The sequence below is a fragment of the Podarcis gaigeae genome, assembly GCF_964106915.1.
Source record: "Podarcis gaigeae genome assembly, chromosome: 18".
In the NCBI taxonomy this organism is placed as follows: Eukaryota; Metazoa; Chordata; class Lepidosauria; order Squamata; family Lacertidae; genus Podarcis; species Podarcis gaigeae.
The window spans coordinates 6,100,578-6,119,069 of NC_139696.1; the positions used below are offsets into that span (position 1 = coordinate 6,100,578).

An 18,492-nucleotide genomic window follows, 5' to 3' on the forward strand; every position below is an offset into this window, starting at 1 on the left:
AGATGTCTTCTAAAAGTCAGGTAGTTGTTTACTTCCTTGAAATCTGATGGGAGGGCGTTCCACAGGCAGGCACCACCACCGAAAAGGCCCTCTGCCTGGTTCCCTGTAACCTCACTTCTCGCAGTGAGGGAACCGCCAGAAGGCCCTCGGAGCTGGATCTCAGTGTCCGGGGTGGACAATGGGGGTGGAGATGCTCCTTCAGGTATACTGGACCGAGGCCGTTTAGGGCTTTAAAGGTCAGCACCAACACTTTGGATTGCGCTTGGAAGCGTACTGGGAGCCAATGTAGGTCTTTCAAGACCGGTGTTATGTGGTCCTGGTGGCCGCTCCCAGTCACCAGTCTAGCTGCCGCATTCTGGATTAGTTGTAGTTTCTGGGTCACCTTCAAAGGTAGCCCCACATAGAGCGCATTGCAGTAGTCCAAGCGGGAGATAACCAGAGCATGCACCACTCTGGCGAGACAGTCCGCAAGCAGGGAGGGTCTCATCCTGCGCACCATATGGTGCTGGTAGACAGCCACCCTGGACACAGAATTGACCTGCGCCTCCATGGACAGCTGTGAGTCCAAAACGACTCCCAGGCTGCGCACCTGGTCCTTCAGGGACACAGCGACCCCATTCAGGACCAGGGAGTCCTCCACACCTGCCCGCCTCCTGTCCTCCCAAAACTTCTGCCTTGTTAGGATTCAACCTTAATCTGTTGCCACCATCCATCCTCCAACCCCCTTTCTCTTCAATCTCTCCTTTCTTCTAATGTGCATCTCTCTCCCCCTGCTACCCCCAATGGGTGTTGCCTTTTCAAGACAGGACCGGCCACAACCAAAGAGTGGCCCACCCTCTGCCAAGACCCTCACTTTAAAAACTGCACAATTCCCAGCTTTGGTGCGTTCAGCCCGAGCTGGTTGCGGGACCCCCGTCTCACTTGCAGCTCGGTGCATGGAAGGGGGTACGATCCACATCCGGCCAGCGAGGCGGGCGGAACTCCTTCCAGCACAGAGCAATTGAAAAGAAGAACCACAACAGGCTGTGTGCCACATTGTAATTTTATTTGGCAAGTAGGGGGAAGCACGGGGGGGCAGACCAGAGGCCCCCCCCAACTTCTGCCTCCCCACGAGGCGCAGTGGAAAGGAAAGGGGTCTTTCAGGGGGTCAAGCAGAGCTTCATCACAGTGGTAATCTAGGGAACCCTAGAGGAGATGGCTGGGTTTCGGGCTGTCACGGCCAACCAAGCACCCGGTCTCCGCGGGTTCCGCAATCCATTCAAAGAGTCAGTTAAGGCCAAGAGCACGAGGATACGAGGGAGAGGGGAATTGAGAGAGAGACAGACAGACAGACAGACAGACAGACAGCTCCACGTTCAGGGTAGAAGGGGCCAGGGACCCCCCCCCCCATCGGAAGGGAAGAGCTGGCCGCTGATTCCCTTTGCCGCAACTGGGCCAGCTTCTGCCCGCGCAGCTGACCGGGCAGCCGCCAGGGACCCCGCCTGTGAAGACAAGTAAACGTTAAGAGGAGCTAAGAGGCACTCGGATTGTGGAGGAGGTGGAAACCCAGCCTTTGGGGGTTTCCAGAAAGCTTTGGAAACTTTTGCTTCCGGAGTTGGAACGCGACGGGAGCTGGGCGTCTCCCGCCGTGCCAACTCTTATTAGATCTCTTGCAGCGAGGGGCCGGGATCGCTGCGTTCACGCTTCACGAGGGGCTCGCCGGCGCATCGGGAATCCGCCTCCGCCTCGCTGCCCAGGTCGCTGGTGTCGTCTGCGGGGAGAGAGGAGAGACAGAAGTCACAGGGCTGCATTCAGCAGGAGTCGCGGCTCGGAGCAGACCCACCGGAATGAATGGGCACGGCTGACTTTGCTCCACTCATTCTAGCAGGTTCGCTCCGAGTTAAGCGTAGCTGAATACAAACCGCAGGGTCCGGGTTGCAGGATCCTGCAGCTGCCACCCCCCCCCCTTTTCTCCAACCAGCCACCAATGACCCAACAGCCCCCCCAAACGATTTATCAACGTATTGTTTTCTGCAAGTGTCTATAATTCATGTACTGTGAATTGAGAAGAAACGCATTGGAGAAAAGCTAATCCACTTTTTGTTGTGACCAGGAAATATCTTGGCAATAGTTACTATGACTTACATTAACTGCTTTGATGGATTGGTTGTTCGTCCAGCAATTGCTGAGGGTTGGACTCTACAACCCCACGATTCTATATGCTATTGTGCCTGACATTATGGCGGTTGTCCGTCAAGGGCACCGCAGTTCTTGTGAGCTGCTTTGAGCTCAGCTTTGTTGCTGCAGAAGCGGGATAAAAAGGTAAAGGGACCCCTGACCATTAGGTCCAGTCGTGGACGACTCTGGGGTTGCGGCGTTCATCTCCCTTTATTGGCCGAGGAGGCTGGCGTATAGCTTCTGGGTCATGTGTCCAGCAGGACTAAGCCGCTTCTGGTGAACCAGAGCAGCGCATGGAAACGCCGTTTACCTTCCTGCCGGAGTGGTACCTATTTATCTACTTGCACTTTGACGTGCTTCTGAACTGCTAGGTTGGCAGGAGCAGGGACCGAGCAACGGGAGCTCACCCTGTCGTGGGGATTTGAACCGCCTACCTTCTGATCAGCAAGTCCTAGGCTCTGTGGTTTAACCCACAGCGCCACCCGCAAGTATTTAATCAACCCAGCCCCAACCCCCTCCCTACATGGCCCATGACCGGAAGGAGCAAAGAGGATATCTGAGGCAAAAAATACCTTTATCGAGCAAGGCTGGAGACACGGAGGCCAGGTCACTGAACTGCAAGAGAAAACGGGGGGGGGGGGGGCATTTCATTGTGAGCGAATCTGGAGAACGCCCCCCCTGCTTTGCTCATCAATTCCCCACTGCTCCCTTGTTACCCCCCCCCCCAACTGTGGAGCATCCAAAGCTGCTGGTGGGCCAAAGCTCTTGTTCTGATGCACAAATGCCCTGAGCGATTCGGTTCCGGCGTACTTTCAGGACTGCTTGAGGCCAAGCAGCTTGATCTCTGAAACCAGTGCTGGATTAAACCCTTTGGTGGTCAAAATCACGGGGGGCTCCCTCACAAGTTATCTCTTGATACGTTTTTTTATTTTACCGACCGACAATTCTAATAAGCCAATTTTATTACACAAAATTAGCAGTATTTATTTTGATCCATTATGGGGGGGGGGGGGGAGACTAGGTAAAGGTAAAAAAGGTAAAGGACCCTGGACAGTTAAGTCCAGTCAAAGGTGACTATGGGGTTGCGGCACTCATCTCGCTTTCAGGCCGAGGGAGCTGGCGTTTGTCCGCAGACGGCTTTGCAGGTCATGTGGCCAGCAGGACTAAACCATTTCTGGCACAACGGGACACCATGACAGAAACCAGAGTGCACAGAAATGCCGTTTACCTACCTGCCACAGCAGTGCCTATTTATCTACTTGTACTGGTGTGCTTTCGAACTGCTAGGTTGGCAGAAGCAGGGACCGAGCAACGGGAGCTCACCCCATCGCAGGGATTCGAACCACCAACATTCCGATTGGCAAGCCCAAGAGGCTCAGCGGTTTAGACCACAGCGCCCCCCGCTCCTAAGCTGAACCCATATAACTCATAGCAAACTCATTTTTTTCTCAGATGGTTTAGAAGAGTTTGGATTTAATATCCTGCTTTAACACTACCCGAAGGAGTCTCAAAGCGGCTAACATTCTCCTTTCCCTTCCTCCCCCACAACAAACACTCTGTGAGGTGAGTGGGGCTGAGAGACTTCAGAGAAGTGTGACTGGCCCAAGGTCACCCAGCAGCTGCAGGTGGAGAAGCGGGGAAGCGAACCCGGTTCACCAGATTACGAGTCTGCCGCTCTTAACCACTACACCACACTGGCTCCCAGAAACTTCAGCTGGTGCAGGATTCAGCAGGCAGGTTGCTCACCGGGGCAAGGCAGTTCAAGCCTATTGCAACGACCCTCTGGGTTTGTGCAGCCCTGTGGGTGCACCCAGGGCAGATTCCTAGTCTCTGGCTCCTCTCGGAGGAGGCTCAACCCACCCTTACCTCTCCCATCACGGCAATGGGCGTCTCCCCCGTCGCTTGAGCCACGCGGTGCTCCACCAGGTAGAACATGTACTCGTCGTACAGCAGGCGGATCAAGTGAAAGGAGCCGAAGCTGGTGGCGCTGCGCAGGGTGAGGTCTCGGATCACCATGGAGCTGTCGAGGGACAACACACACACACACAAAACCCGCTATCAACGCGATGCAGAGTTAACTTGCTGCAGCACGCAGGGGGTCGGGAGGAAAGCAGCCGGGGTTTTGACCCCGGGTGGCAACAGGGCCTGACCTGTAGAAGGACCACTTCAGCAAGAACTGCCGGGCTGCCTTTGGGAAGCCGGCCCCTCCCTCGTGGTGCTTTAGGACCTGGGTCACCACGTTGTCCAGCCAGCTGGCCCACTGGTCCAAAGAGCTCTGCTGCTGGAGGGTCAGCTTGAAATCCTGCTCCAGTTTCTGTACCAGGCTCTCCTCGCACTGGCACACCCACGAGGCTTGCTCCTGGACGGGGAAAGAGAGGGAGGGAGGTTTGGGAGGGAGGGAGGGAGAGAGGTGTACATATAATAAAAGGTAAAGGTACCCCTTGTTGGAAATTCAAGCCCTTCTCACGAGAAGCTGGCAGCAGTCCAGGCACCCGGCTTGATTTCCTGTTGACCTCCCTGGCTGCATTGCCCAAGGTCTCGATCGGCGATTCTTCTCAAACGTGAGAAGAACACACCCCTCTTTCCTGCCTCCCCCCCCCCCAGGCAGGGGAAAGAGATAGACAGAAATGTATTTACATGCTTTTATTTCTGTCTTTGCAGCGTTACAAAAAACATGGCTGCTCTCTTCAAATTCCAGCAGCGTTGAGTCTAAAACTTCCTGTACATCCTGTACAGCTCATATTACATTCTGAGGTAATTCCGGTGCTGCGCACTGTGAAATGACTGCCCCTCTGTTCCCACAGCAGTCCCAACATTCCCATCATGTTTACACTTCAAGCTAGGACTTTGCAGCTGCATTGCTTCATTATCGTAATACCCCTGACTGCACGGGCCAGTCGTGATAAACTTTTACTTGTATCCCACCTTCCCCGACCAAGGTGGCGAACGTCAAATATAAACATTGATTTAAAATCAAACAATACTTAAATCACCTCTTAAAAAACAAGTCAGGGTAAAAATCTGAATTAGATGGCTTTCCGCAGGATTTGAGTTGGGAACCATAAACGCTCATCAGGCCCAACTGTGTACGCTGCTCTTATATGGGCCTGTGAGAATGCTGGGAGGCTTCTTTCGTACTAGTTCTTATACAAAAAGGGGAGTCAGGCTGAGCCCTGACCAAAGGCCTGGCAGAACAACTCCGTCTTACAGGCCCTGCGGAAAGATGTCAAACCCCACAGGGCCCTGATCTCTTGTGGCAGAGCGTTCCACCAGGCCGGGGCCAACACCGAAAAGGCCTTGACCATGGTCGAGGCCAGCCTAATCTCCCTGAGGCCCGGGATCTCCAGGATGTTATTATTTGCAGACCGTAAGGTCCTCCATGGGGCATACCAGGAGAGGCGGTCTTGCAGGTACGAGGGTCCTAGGCTGGTTATGCTCATGCACGGGTGCTCAGCTCTGCCAGTATGGGGAAGCCCCAGTGATGGAGCATAAAAACAAAAGGGGGAAAGGAGGAAGAATTTTTTTTAAAAAATCCTTCCAGTAGCACCTTAGAGACCAACTAAGTTTGCTCTGGGTATAAGCTTTCGTGTGCATGCACACTTCTTCAGATACACTGAAACAGAAGTCACCAGACCCTTCTATATAGTGAGAGGTTGGGGAGGAGTATTACTCAGAAGGGCGGTGGCAATGGGTCAGTCTATGAGGCATTCACAAAGTAAAGGAGGGATTGAACTCTGATTAATAAGAATACACACAGAGGCTTGAACCAGCAAAGCTCTGGGAAGGGTGCGTATAATAATCTTTCTGTGTCTCTCTACCCCTCGGCCCAGGTCGTTTTATTCACAAAAGAACTTTTTACAGAGTGTCCATAAGAACCAATCAGATTTCTTCTGAGCATTTCAACAAACCCCATGTGGGGACAAAGTTAAACTACAAACACTAGTTAGGCATGCATACTTTTGGGTAAATGAATGAAAACTACAAAGGACTGTATTCAGCAACCCCGGAGGTCATAAACAATCAATACACATGATAAGAAGGATGGCCAGGAGGACAGCGATCATTATCACCTTCAGGTGAGATCTGTTTCCTGGCCCTAAGATTAACATCCTGAGATTAACATATCAGAAAAGCTACATCAAAGAAACTGCCCATTGTCTTTGAGGACCCAGGATGCCTGCCTGTCTAAGTGTGTACGTGACTGGTCAAGAAAGAGAAATGGAACCGGGATGCAGAGGTGTGGATTGATCAAGAATCATATCAAAATAGTTTAAACCCAGTCAACGCAATGCTTTCATTGCTGACACAGATGGCTTACTCTATGTTTGTTATAATTCCTCATAGCAATCCCACCTGATCTCTACAGTTCTATGATGCTGCGATGCTCCGGCTCACCTGGACGTTAGCAAAATCCACCCGGTTGAGATCGCTGAGCATCTGGTTGATCTGCGAGGTGTTCTGGAGGACGGCGCGAGCTGCCTGAGCCAGGTGGTTGAGGGAGGTGTACCTGCGGAGAGTCTGTGCAAAGGCGCTCACCACACCCACCTGGTGTGTCCGGGAGGTGGCGACAGGGATTGGGGATGAGAGAGAGAGAGAGAGAGAGAGAGAGAGAGAGAGAGAAACAAAAAGTGAAGAACGCAAAGCAGAGAGCAGATGAAATGCAAGAGACGTTGAGTCGTGCTTCATTTATTTATTAAATTTATACAAAGGTAAATATAAAAAAAAGGGGGGAAGGCGGGTGGCGCTGTGGTCTAAACCACTGAGCCTCTTGGGCTTGCCAATCGGAAGGTCGGCGGTTTGAATCCCCGCGATGGGGTGAGCTCCCATTGCTCAGTCCCTGCTCCTGCTGACCTAACAGTTCGAAAGCACACCAGTGCAAGTAGATAAATAGGTACCACTCTGGTGGGAAGGTAAACTGTTTTCTCTTTTTGAAACTTTGAAAAAAAAGTTTTTCTTAAGAAAGGAAATTTGTGCTGCCGGAAAATCTGCTTTCAAAAACACCAGTCAATTGCTAGGGGTTTGGATAACTGAGGCTAGGCTGTGAGGACCTAGGGACCGGTTCCAAACGCAGCTGCCCCAAAGCTGTTCAGACTGTAGTAGTAGTAGTAATAATAATAATAATAATAATAATAACAACAACAACAACAATAATAATTTATTATTTGTACCCCGCCCATCTGGCTGGGTTTCCCCAGCCACTCTGGGCGGCTTCCACAGAGACCAAAAATACACTAAAATGTCACACATTAAAAACTTCCCTGAACAGGGCTGCTTTAAGATGTCTTCTGAATGTCAGGTAGTTGTTTATCGTTTTGACATCTGATGGGAGGGCGTTCCACAAGGCGGGTGCCACTACCGAGAAGGCCCTCTGCCTGATTCCCTGTAGCTTTGCTTCTCGCAACGAGGGAACCGCCAAAAGGCCCTCGGAGCTGGACCTCAGCGTCCGGGCAGAACGATGGGGGTGGAGTCGCTCATTCAGGTATACTGGGCCGAGGCCATTTAGGGCTTGAAAGGTCAGCACCAACACTTTGAATTGTGCTTGGAAATGTACTAGGAGCCAATGTAGGTCTTTCAAGACCGATGTTATGTGGTCTTGGCGGCCGCTCCTAGTCCCCAGTCTAGCTGCCGCATTCTGGATTAGTGGTAGTTTCCAGGTCACCTTCAAAGGCAGCCCCACGTAGAGTGCATGGCAGTAGTCCAAGCGGGAGATAACTAGAGCAGGAAGGAAAGGGATGCAACATGCTGCACCCGCTGTTTACCTTTGTCTGGACGATCTGCTGGGGGAAGTCGCTCATGGCGTTTATTAGCCAGCCTTCCAAACTTTTGGCGAAGTTGCGGATGGCCTGGGTCAACGTGCCTGTGGGGACAAAGCGAGGTCTAGACAGAGCAGCCTCGTCAGGCTGGCAAAACCTTCACAGCACCCCACATCCCCCCCTTCCTCTTTAATTTCTAAAGTTTCGCCCAAGTAAGCAAAATCTGCAGAAGCTCAACGATTAGCAAGGAAGGAAACGAGGCCAGGGTGCTGCCAGTGAAATCACAAGAGAAGAAGAAGAGATATAGAATCCTTCTGAATAATGCAGGGGGGGGGGGCGGTGAACTTTAATTCAGCCGAAGAATATGAAAATGCAATCAAGTAGATACTAAAATGCAGTAAATTCATTGCCACGTATTGTGGGGTTACCAGAAGTCCCCGTTTCCCGGCAACAGTCCCCGGATTTGCGAACAAGTCCCCAGACAAATTCCATCCCCGGAATGTCCCCGGATTTCATCTAATGTCCCCGGGAAATGCAGCAGCGGCAGTCTCAGCAGCCCGGAGCAGTTGGCTCTGGCTGGCTTCAGGAGCTGCTCCGAAGTCCCCATATGATGGTGGTACAGGGGCTCTAAGATGCAGCTTCCAGGCTGCCTCCACCTTCCCTGACCCCAGAAACTAAGCTGTGAAGGGAGGCTTCACGCTGCCTTTCAGAGCGTCTCCACCCCCATCGTTCTGCCCGGACACTGAGGTCCAGCTCCGAGGGCCTTCTGGCGGTTCCCTCACTGCGAGAGGCCAAGTTACAGGGAACCAGGCAGAGGGCCTTCTCGGTGGTGGCGCCCGCCCTGTAGAATGCCCTCCCATCAGATGTCAAAGCGATAAACAACTACCTGACATTCAGAAGACATCTGAAGGCAGCCCTGTTCAGGGAAGTTTTTAATGTTTGACATATTAGTGTATTTTTGGTCTTTGTAGAAGCCGCCCAGAGTGGCTGGGGAAACCCAGCCAGATGGGCGGGGTACAAATAATAAATTATTATTATTATTATATGCGTGCAAGCAGGAGGAGGCAGGGATCTCTCAGTCAGGCCAAGGGAAGCCTCCCTTCCAAGCTGCGGGATCCCCGCCCCCTCCTGCTTGCACGCAAGTAGGAATGGGATTGGGGCTGCTCCAATGGGAAGGGAGGCATCACGCTGCCCGAGTCTTGCCATCGGCACTGCTCTTGGCCCTCCTTCTCCGCCTTCCATGCCTGACCCGCCGTGCACCGCTGACCCACCACCGAAGAACCAACAACTCAGGGGCTGCCCAGGCTTGTGGATAAAGGAGACAGAAGCCTCGGAGGAAGGGGAAACGTGGTGGTTGAGGTCAGGGCGGTGGCAGCCCATCAACGTCCCAAACGTGTAGTGTTTATTTATGAGAGCCAGTGTGGTGTAATTATTATTATTATTATTATTATTATTATTAATACCCTACCCACCTGGCTGGGTTTCCCCAGCCACTTTGGGCGGCTTCCAACAAACTTATTAAAATACAGTTATTATTATTACACCTGCACTATGAACCACAAAGGATCCTTGCAGAACTACGATTTCCAGCACTTTAAATTACGGTCCCCAGGATTTTGGGGCGTAAGGGAAGCCGTGTGCTTTAAATGCATGATGCAGGTGTGACCCAACGTAAGAAATAAAACTTACAGAAGTCTGGCCACTTCTGTATCTTGTCCTCCTCTCGCTCCACCCCTCACAAACAAAGTTGCCCCAAAGAAATGTGCCCCTGTGGCTGATGGGAAGTCTTTTCCCCTTCCATGAAGCACTTTTTTGGGCACGGACCTAAGCCTCTCCTGGCTGCAGGCGTGCCAGGTAAGAAGCTAGGACCAAAAAACTGGCCTCTTCTGTTTCCCACAGATCTTGCACGGTGCCAGTTTTCCTGTGTGGCCCCTGTTGAGCCATTGGCTGGCAAGAAGTGTGGGCTTCTTCCGAAACCAAACTTCCGAAGAGAGCCAGTGGAGTGGAGTGGTTAAGAGCGGTAGTCTCGTAATCTGGGGAACCGGGTTTGAGTCTCCGCCCCTCCACATGCAGCTGCTGGGTGACCTTGGGCCAGTCACGCTTCTCTGAAGTCTCTCAGCCCCACTCACCTCACAGAGTGTTTGTTGTGGGGGAGGAAGGGAAAGGAGAATGTGGGCCGCTTTGAGACTCCTTAAGGGGAGTGAAAGGCGAGATATCAAATCCAAACTCTTCTTATTTATTTATACCTACGTGACCGCCTCTCCTGGCATGCCCCACAGAGGAACTTACGGTCTTCAAACAAAATCATCTTGGAGGTCCCAGGCCACAGGGAGGTTAGGCTGGCCTCAACCAGAGCCAGGGCTTTTTCGGCCGTGGCCCCGATCTGGTGGAACGCTCTGTCCCAAGAGACTAGGGCCCTGCGGGACTTGACATCTTTCCACAGGGCCTGCAAGACAGAGCTGTTCCACCAGGCCTTTGGCCAGGGCGCAGCCTGACTCCCTCCTTTGGCAATCTTCACAGAATCTCTAGCCTGATTGGTTGCCATCAGTTTGATTTGAATTAATTTTATAATGAATGGTTTTATAATGTGGTATTATTTTATTGTAGTTAGCCGCCCTGAGCCCGGCTTCGGCTGGGGAGGGCGGGATATAAATATTATTATTATTATTATTATTATTATTATTATTATTATTATGTCCCCGGATTCATTGAAATAAATCTGGTAAGCTTAAGTATTGGCCATTGACCTGAACAGGTAAGCCTGTTTTTTTAGTATTTTAGCAATTGCATCTGTTTAGGCTACATTTTTGATATTCTCAGGCCGGATTAAACCCTGGAATAGTGTTTCACCCATTCATTCCTTTGCAAAAGAAAAAAGAAAAGAGAAAATCACCGGCAGCATTTTACTTCTTCGCACAGCACAGAGTTAAACTATGGAATTTGCTCCCAGAAGAGTGGGGGACAGGCTTAAAAGAAGGTCAGAACAATTTGGGGAGGATGCGGCTTCCGGTAACTACTGGCCACAACAGCTGTGGTCTCTCTCTGCTGCCGGAGGAAGTACCATATTTTTTGCTCTGTAAGGCTCACTTTCCCCCTCCTAAAAAGTAAGGGAAAATGTGTGTGTGCGTCTTATGGAGCGAATGCAGGCTGCGCAGCTATCCCAGAAGCCAGAACAGCAAGAGGGATAGCTGCTTTCACTGCGCAGTGATCCCTCTTGCTGTTCTGGCTTCTGAGATTCAGAATATTATTTTTATTGTTTTCCTCCTCCAAAAACTAGGTGCGTCTTGTGGTCTGGTGCATCTTATAGAGCGAAAAATACGGTATTCCAGATGTTGGAAACTGCAGGAGGGAGGAGAGCTGCTGAGCTCAGGTTTTAGAATCATAGAACTGGAAGGGATCATTTCTGCAATGCAGGAATATGCAGCTGTCCCATACGGGAATCGAACCTGCAACCTTGACGTCATCAGCACCACACTCTAGCCAACTGAGCTATCCAGGATCTCTTATATGGAAGCTCTCTTATTATATACTGAGTCCAGTGGGGACCACCTATCTCAGTACTGTCCACTCTGACTGGCAGAATCTCTCCAAGGTTTCGGTCAGGAGCTTACTACACCCCCGATCCCGCCCCAGATAGCCTGAGGATTGGGATGTTCTGCACGTGCTGAGGGCCTTCTGGCGGTTCCCTCGCTGCAAGAAGTGAGGTTACAGGGAACCAGGCAGAGGGCCTTCTCGGTGGTGGTGCCCGCCCCCTGGAACGCCCTCCCAGCAGATGCCAAGGCAATAAGCAACTATCTTACTTTTAAAACACATCTGAAGGCGGCCCTGTTTAGGGAAGTTTTTTTAATGTTTGATGCTGTATTGTGTTTTTAATATACGGTTGGAAGCCGCCCAGAGTGGCTGGGGAAATCCAGCCAGATGGGCAGGGTATAAATAAATAAATTATTATTATTATTATTATTATTATTATTATTATTATTATTATTATTATTATTTACAGGTAAGTAGCTGTGTTGGTCTGCCAAAAGGTAAAGGTAAAGGTACCCCTGCCCGCACGGGCCAGTCGTGTCCGACTCTAGGGTTGTGCGCTCATCTCGCTCAAGAGGCCAGGAGCCAGCGCTGTCCAGAGACACTTCCGGGTCACGTGGCCAGCGTGACGAAGCTGCATCTGGCGAGCCAGCACCAGCGCAGCACACGGAAACGCCATTTACCTTCCCGCTATAAACCGGTACCTATTTATCTACTTGCACTTAAGGGTGCTTTCGAACTGCTAGGTGGGCAGGAGCAGGGACCGAACGACGGGAGCTCACCCCGCCGCGGGGATTCGAACCGCCGACCATATGATCGGCAAGTCCTAGGCACTGAGATTTTACCCACAGCGCCACCCGCCATAGTCGAAACAAAATAAAAAAATTCCTTCTAGTAGCACCGTAAAGGTAAAGGGACCCCTGGCCATTAGGTCCAGTCGTGACCGGCTCTGGGGTTGCGGCGCTCATCTCGCTTTACTGGCCAAGGGAGCCGGTGTACAGCTTCCGGGTCATGTGGCCAGCATGACTAAGCCGCTTCTGGCGAACCAGAGCAGCACACGGAAACGCCATTTACCTTCCTGCCGGAGTGGTACCTATTTATCTACTTGCACTTTGACGTGCTTTCGAACTGCTAGGTTGGCAGGAGCAGGGACCAAGCAACGGGAGCTCACCCCGTCATTGCGGGGATTCGAACTGCCGACCTTCCGATCAGCAAGCCCTAGGCTCTGTGGTTTAACTCACAGCGCCACCTGCGTCCCTTAGTAACACCTTAGAGACCAACTAAGTTTGTTATTGGTATGAGTTTTCGTGTGCATGGTATCTGAAGAAGTGTGCATGCACATGAAAGCTAATAATAATATGCACACGAAAGCTCATACCAAGAACTGACTTAGTTGGTCTTTAAGGTGCTACTGGAAGGAATTTTTTTGTTTTTAATAATAATAATAATAATAATAATAATAATAATAATAATAATGGAAGGCTGATGCTCTGCCTCCTTAAGGAGCCGGAAATGTCCCTTGCACAGGGTGAAAATAATTTAGGCACTTTTAGCAGATGAAAAGAGCAAGAAGGAGCCTTGAGAGAAAGGGAGATGGAGGGAGACAGAGAGAGATGGATTTAGCGGCGTCCTCCCCACTCTGTACTCACTGGGAACAGGCCGGAGAACATCTGGGATGAGGATCTCCACAAGCGTCTGGTACAAGATGTGGTCGCAGCCTCGCATCCATTTCATGATGGGAACATATTTGCACATGGCGATCAGCTTGTGCCTCGGGACGAGGGCGTCGCATGGCTCTTCGCTGTGGGGAGGGACAAGGGTGAGGGTCAGCAGCCCCTTGGTTACCGAAATTTGAAACACAGGCGGCACTCGGGGTGGAGGAAGGCAGGTAAAGGACCCCTGAGTGGTTAAGTCCAGTCAAAGGTGACTATGGGGTTGTGGCGCTCATCTCGCTTTCAGGTTGGGGGAGCAGACGTTTGTCCGCAGACGGCTTTCTGGGTCATGTGGCCAGCAGGACTAAACCGCTTCTGGCGCAACGGAAGACTGTGACGGAAGCCAGAGCACACAGAAACGCCATTTACCTTCCTGCCACAGTGGTACCTATTTATCTACTTGCGCTGGTGTGCTTTCGAACTGCTAGGCTGGCAGGAGCTGGGACAGGCAACAGCTCACACCGTCACGGGGATTCGAACTGCCGACCTTCCGATCGGCAAGCCCAAGAGGCTCGGTGGTTTAGACCACAGCGCCATTCGCATCCCATGAAGGCAGGAAGGGGGACAACTGAGAAGAAAAAGCTAGTGATGCTAGGCAGCTTTTTGAGCTAGTGCTGGAGCGAGGAAGGAAGGGGATTCACAGTGAGAAGCCGAACCCACAATGATATCCTTTCAAAACATAGTTTGCACATTAGGATTGCAACTTTTTGACTCCCCCCCCAAAAAAAATCCAATTTCCTGTATCATAAAGGGATGAACTCCTGCTTAGAAACACTGAAAAAGGGACTAAGGGACTGCTTAGAAACACTGAAAAAGGGACTTGGGGTGAAAAAAGGTCACCCCAAAATGAAAATTTTGAATCACTGTACAGTAGTACCTTGGTTTACAACCATAATTGGTTCCGGAGGTCCGTTTGTAAACCAAAACAGGTTGTAACCCAAGGCGCGCTTTCGCCATTGGGTCTCCAAAAACAATTTGTTCGTAATAAAAAAAATATGGGTTGTAATCCAAAAAAAGGTTGCAAAACCCGGACTTCCGGGTTTGACGTGTTTGTAATCCAAAACGCATGCAAAGCAGACTGTTTGCAAACCAAGGTACCACTGTATATTTAACTCGATGAAAATGACTTCAAGAACCTGTCAGAAATATTGAAACCATACGCAATCTTGATTTATTCCAAGCCATAAAAATTGATGTACTATGTGAAAACATGGGCAGCATTAAGATAAATTCAACAGTGCAAATAAGTTTTGATGGGTGCAACAATGGAATACTGAATGGTTTAGATTTTGTAAAATACGCAGGGATTTATGATATGTAAAACGAACCATGGAAAGAGAAGAAGAGAAGTCATTGATATCTTAAAGATGTTTAAGTGAGTATTTTAAATGGTAAAACCGAAAATTTAATTAACAAATTAAATATTATGTCATATGTACAAAGTGTCGTACGTGTCTTAGAAAATCTGCAAGCTCTGTTTTTCCTGTACACAGTTATGATTAGCGTGCATTTACATGCAGTTACATATACAAAAATCGATTCATTGATTTCGGGGTGACCTTTCCCCCCAAAAAAGATTTGGAAGCAACAGTTCATTCCTTTGTTTTCAGGCCAAAGTTCGTCTAACTAAGCTGCAGGGACATGAGGTTGTTAAAAAGAAGAAGTTATAACCGTATTGCACAAAGCGGCAATGTAGCGATTCGCTCATTCCGCCAACACACTTTTAAGGCCAAGGGTGGGGAATTCTCATGGCCAGCTGAGGTCATGGCTGCCACGACACGTAATGCAAAATACAAGAATTTTGCAAACTTCAGCCGGGAAGTTCAGTTTCACTATTTATTGAGGGGGTGGGGAGATGATAAACTGCTTATCGATCGAGTTCTTACAGACACAGTGTTGGGTTTTCCTTTGCTCAGGAGGCAGAGAATCCCTAGAAATGGCCGTAGGTTTTTGACTGTGAGATGTAGAATTTTGACTGTGAGATGTAGAATTTTGACTGTGAGATGTAGAATTTTCAACGAAATGGTTGTTGTTGTGGGGTGGGCAGGTTGCGCAGCGCAGTGATTTACCTGGAAGGGACGGCAGCGGAGGCCGATTCGCTTAAGTGAGACTCCGAGTTCCAGAAAGACTGCCACAGCTTCTCGATATAAGGGAACTGTAAGCTCATCACGACGTCCACGTTCGCCTGGGGAGAGAGAGGGAAATGTAGCGCGGCAAAGCCCAGAAATGGAAGAAGAGATTCCGACGAAAGAAGAATGGCAAACAAAAATTAATGGACTACGCAGAATTAGATAAAACGACAGGAAGGATTTGAAACCTGCGGGACCAGAGATTTACAGAAGATTGGAAGAAATATACAGTGGTGGTACCTCAGGTTAAATACTTTATTCGTTCCAGAAGTCCGTTCTTAACCTGAAACTGTTCTTAACCTGAAGCACCACTTTAGCTAATGGGGCCTCCCACTGCCGCTGCGCCACCGGAGCACGATTTCTGTTCTCATCCTGAAGCAAAGTTCTTAACCTGAGGTACTATTTCTGGGTTAGCAGAGTCTATAACCTGAAGTATCTGTAATCTGAAGCGTCTGTAACCCGAGGTACAGTCATACCTTGGATCTCAAATGCCTTGGTACTCGGGACGTTTTGGCTCCCGAACACCACAAACCTAGAAGCGAGTGTTCCGGTTTGCGTACGGTTTTTCGCAGCCGAACGTCCGACGCAACTTCCACAGCTCCCGATTGAGTGCAGGAGGTTCCTGCAGCCAATCGGAAGCCACACCTCAGTTTCGGAACATTTCCAGAAGTTGAACAGATTTCCGGAACGGATTCTGTTCGAGAACCAAGGTACGACTGTATAGAAAGGCGGTATACAATTTAAAAGTGAAATGAAACATGCATCGAATAACACAAATTACCGTATCTTTCCGTGTATAAGGCTAGGTTTTTTTAACCAAAAAATGAGGTTTAAAATTGGGGCTCGTCTTATAGTGCTGAGGGGTGTTTTCTTAATTTGGAGTCCCCAAAAACAGAGGGTGTCTTATACATGGGAGCGTCTTATACATAGAAAAATACGGTATGTAGATGGTTTTTGTTGAAATCCGGCACCCTTTTATAAAACACTTTACTAAGAACCCTGAAGAATGGCAACCGCCTTTGGCAAACTTAAGCAGATTGATCAGTCTTGGGTGGGCAGCGAGCTACGATTTTGTTTTTGCACACTTTTCTCTCTCTTTGTAAGTGTCATTCACTGGAAATCGATAAACCTCCTTTAAAATCACCTCGCAATGCCGCCTGTAGAGGATCTGAAGAGTCTTGACGTCGCTTGCGTCGATTCCCTCCTGCAGGAGCACATTTTCCAGATCGAGGGCTGGGAACGCAGGGAGGATGTGGGTGACGTCTGCAGGGCAGGGAGAAAATCAGAAATCAGAAAGACCAAAACTTTAAAAAGGAATGGGGTGGGGGGAAGGAATTATAACCCAGGCACAGGCAAACTCGGCCCTCCAGATGTTGTTGGACTACAACTCCCATCATCCCTGACCACTGGTCCTGTTAGCTAGGGATGATGGGAGTTGTAGTCCCAAAACATCTGGAGGGCTGAGTTGGCCTGTGTCTCTTCAGGGAGCAGGCTAGCAGGCCGGGCCCATGACTTACATCATAGGAACCTACACAACACAAAACACTGTGGCTGTACGTAGGTTTTATTTTATTCGTTTTTTATCTTCTATTTTGGAAATGTACATCCTTTTAATTTTCTGGGGGCCCCCAAGAGAGTGGGGCCCTAAGCTATAGCTTGTTTAGCTTATACGTAAATCCGACACTGTATATATGCACATTAGGGATGCGGGTGGCGCTGTGGGTTAAACCACAGAGCCTAGGACTTGCCGATCAGAAGGTCGGCGGTTCGAATCCCCAAAATGACAGGGTGAGCTCCCGTTGCTCGGTCCCTGCTCCTGCCAACCTAGCAGTTCGAAAGCACAAAGTGCAAGTAGATAACTAGCTACCACTCCAGCGGGAAGGTAAACAGCGTTTCTGTGCGCTGCTCTGATTCGCCAGAAGCGGCTTAGTCCTGCTGGCCACATGACCTGGAAACTGTACGCTGGCTCCCTTGGCCAATAAAGCGAGATGAGCACCGCAACCCCAGAGTCGGTCACGACTTGACCTAATGGTCAGGGGTCCCTTTACCTTTACATACGCACATATAATTATTTATACAGACACACACACACAATTATTGATTCCCAAATCATAGAATTATGGAGTCGGAAGGGACCCCCCAAGGATCATCGAGTCTGAGCCCCCACAATGCATGAATTCGCAGCCGCCCCATGCAGGAATCGAACCTGCAACCTTGGCATTAGATAGCTCCTCACCAATGAACTGCTGGTGGTGCTGGCTCTGCGCAGCAACGGATTGCTCGGCCGTGGAGTGAAGGCTGCTGTTCGAACCGGCCTCCGCCAGGCCGTCCAACTTCTGTGAAGGTCTGTACCTGCAGTCGGGAGGGACGAAAGCGTCAAACTGAGACTTCCACTTCTTCAACACCGCTCCAAATCTCCTCATCGCTTTGGATTATTTCTCTCCTTTTTTAAAGGATCTGATTTCTTTCCGCAGGGCCTGTAAGACTGAGTTGTTCCGCCTGGCCTTTGGTTTGGAGCCAATTTGATTCCCTCCCCCTCTTTCTTTTTTCCTTTCTCCTCCTGTGATGAGGCTGCATTTTAATATTTTAACGTTTCAATATTTTAATGTTGTATTTTAATCTTGTTTTTAAGTTGTATTCATTCAACTTGTTTTTATTATTGCTTGTTAGCCGCCCTGAGCCCGGCCTTGGCTGGGGAGGGCAGGGTATAAATAAATATTATTATTATTATTATTATTATTATTATTATTATTATTATTATTATTATTAAAGTCACGGCAGACATCTGTTTGCAGCATTTTGAGCTTGCATTTCTCCTAATGACACACACACTTCTTCTTTTTTGCAAGCATCGCTAGCACAGCGCATTCCTGCATGAAGTTTTCGCTAACACACACGTTTTAGACACCTCAAGCATGTGTTGTTCGGTTGGGGAAATGGCAACATTCAAAGTGTGTATTTCAAACGACAGCTGCATCTTGGTTTGAGCCCTGCTTCTGAGCAAATGGTTAAAATGTGAGCTCAGGTGGCCTTCTTGGCCAGTGGCTACAACCAGGAACACTCAAAAAAAACCCAAGATTTGTTATGTTTCTTCTCAGGAATTGAGACGACAAGAAATTTTTAAAAAATGTTTACAATGTAGATACAAAACCATTGTAAACAGGTCAAAATATTAGCAGGATTTTAAACACACTTGTAATGTTAACAGAATAT

At 49.5% G+C, this 18,492-nt stretch overlaps 1 protein-coding gene across 3 annotated transcripts in view; it reads right to left on the reverse strand.

The window, feature by feature from the left end:
• Positions 1 to 1,024: 1,024 nt before the first annotated feature.
• Positions 1,025 to 18,492, reverse strand: part of RFX2 (regulatory factor X2) — a 66,660-nt gene continuing 49,192 nt past the window's right edge. For all 3 annotated transcript variants that reach the window (XM_083720351.1, XM_083720350.1, XM_083720352.1), the window contains 10 exons: positions 17,516 to 17,631; positions 16,424 to 16,542; positions 15,220 to 15,335; positions 13,088 to 13,239; positions 7,917 to 8,014; positions 6,553 to 6,702; positions 4,308 to 4,516; positions 4,024 to 4,177; positions 2,730 to 2,772; positions 1,025 to 1,750 (listed from right to left, as the gene is read on the reverse strand). In XM_083720351.1, the coding sequence (XP_083576477.1) occupies positions 1,641 to 1,750; positions 2,730 to 2,772; positions 4,024 to 4,177; positions 4,308 to 4,516; positions 6,553 to 6,702; positions 7,917 to 8,014; positions 13,088 to 13,239; positions 15,220 to 15,335; positions 16,424 to 16,542; positions 17,516 to 17,631 (1,267 nt within the window). In that variant the 3' untranslated portion in view covers positions 1,025 to 1,640. The remainder of the gene's footprint in view (positions 1,751 to 2,729; positions 2,773 to 4,023; positions 4,178 to 4,307; positions 4,517 to 6,552; positions 6,703 to 7,916; positions 8,015 to 13,087; positions 13,240 to 15,219; positions 15,336 to 16,423; positions 16,543 to 17,515; positions 17,632 to 18,492) is intronic.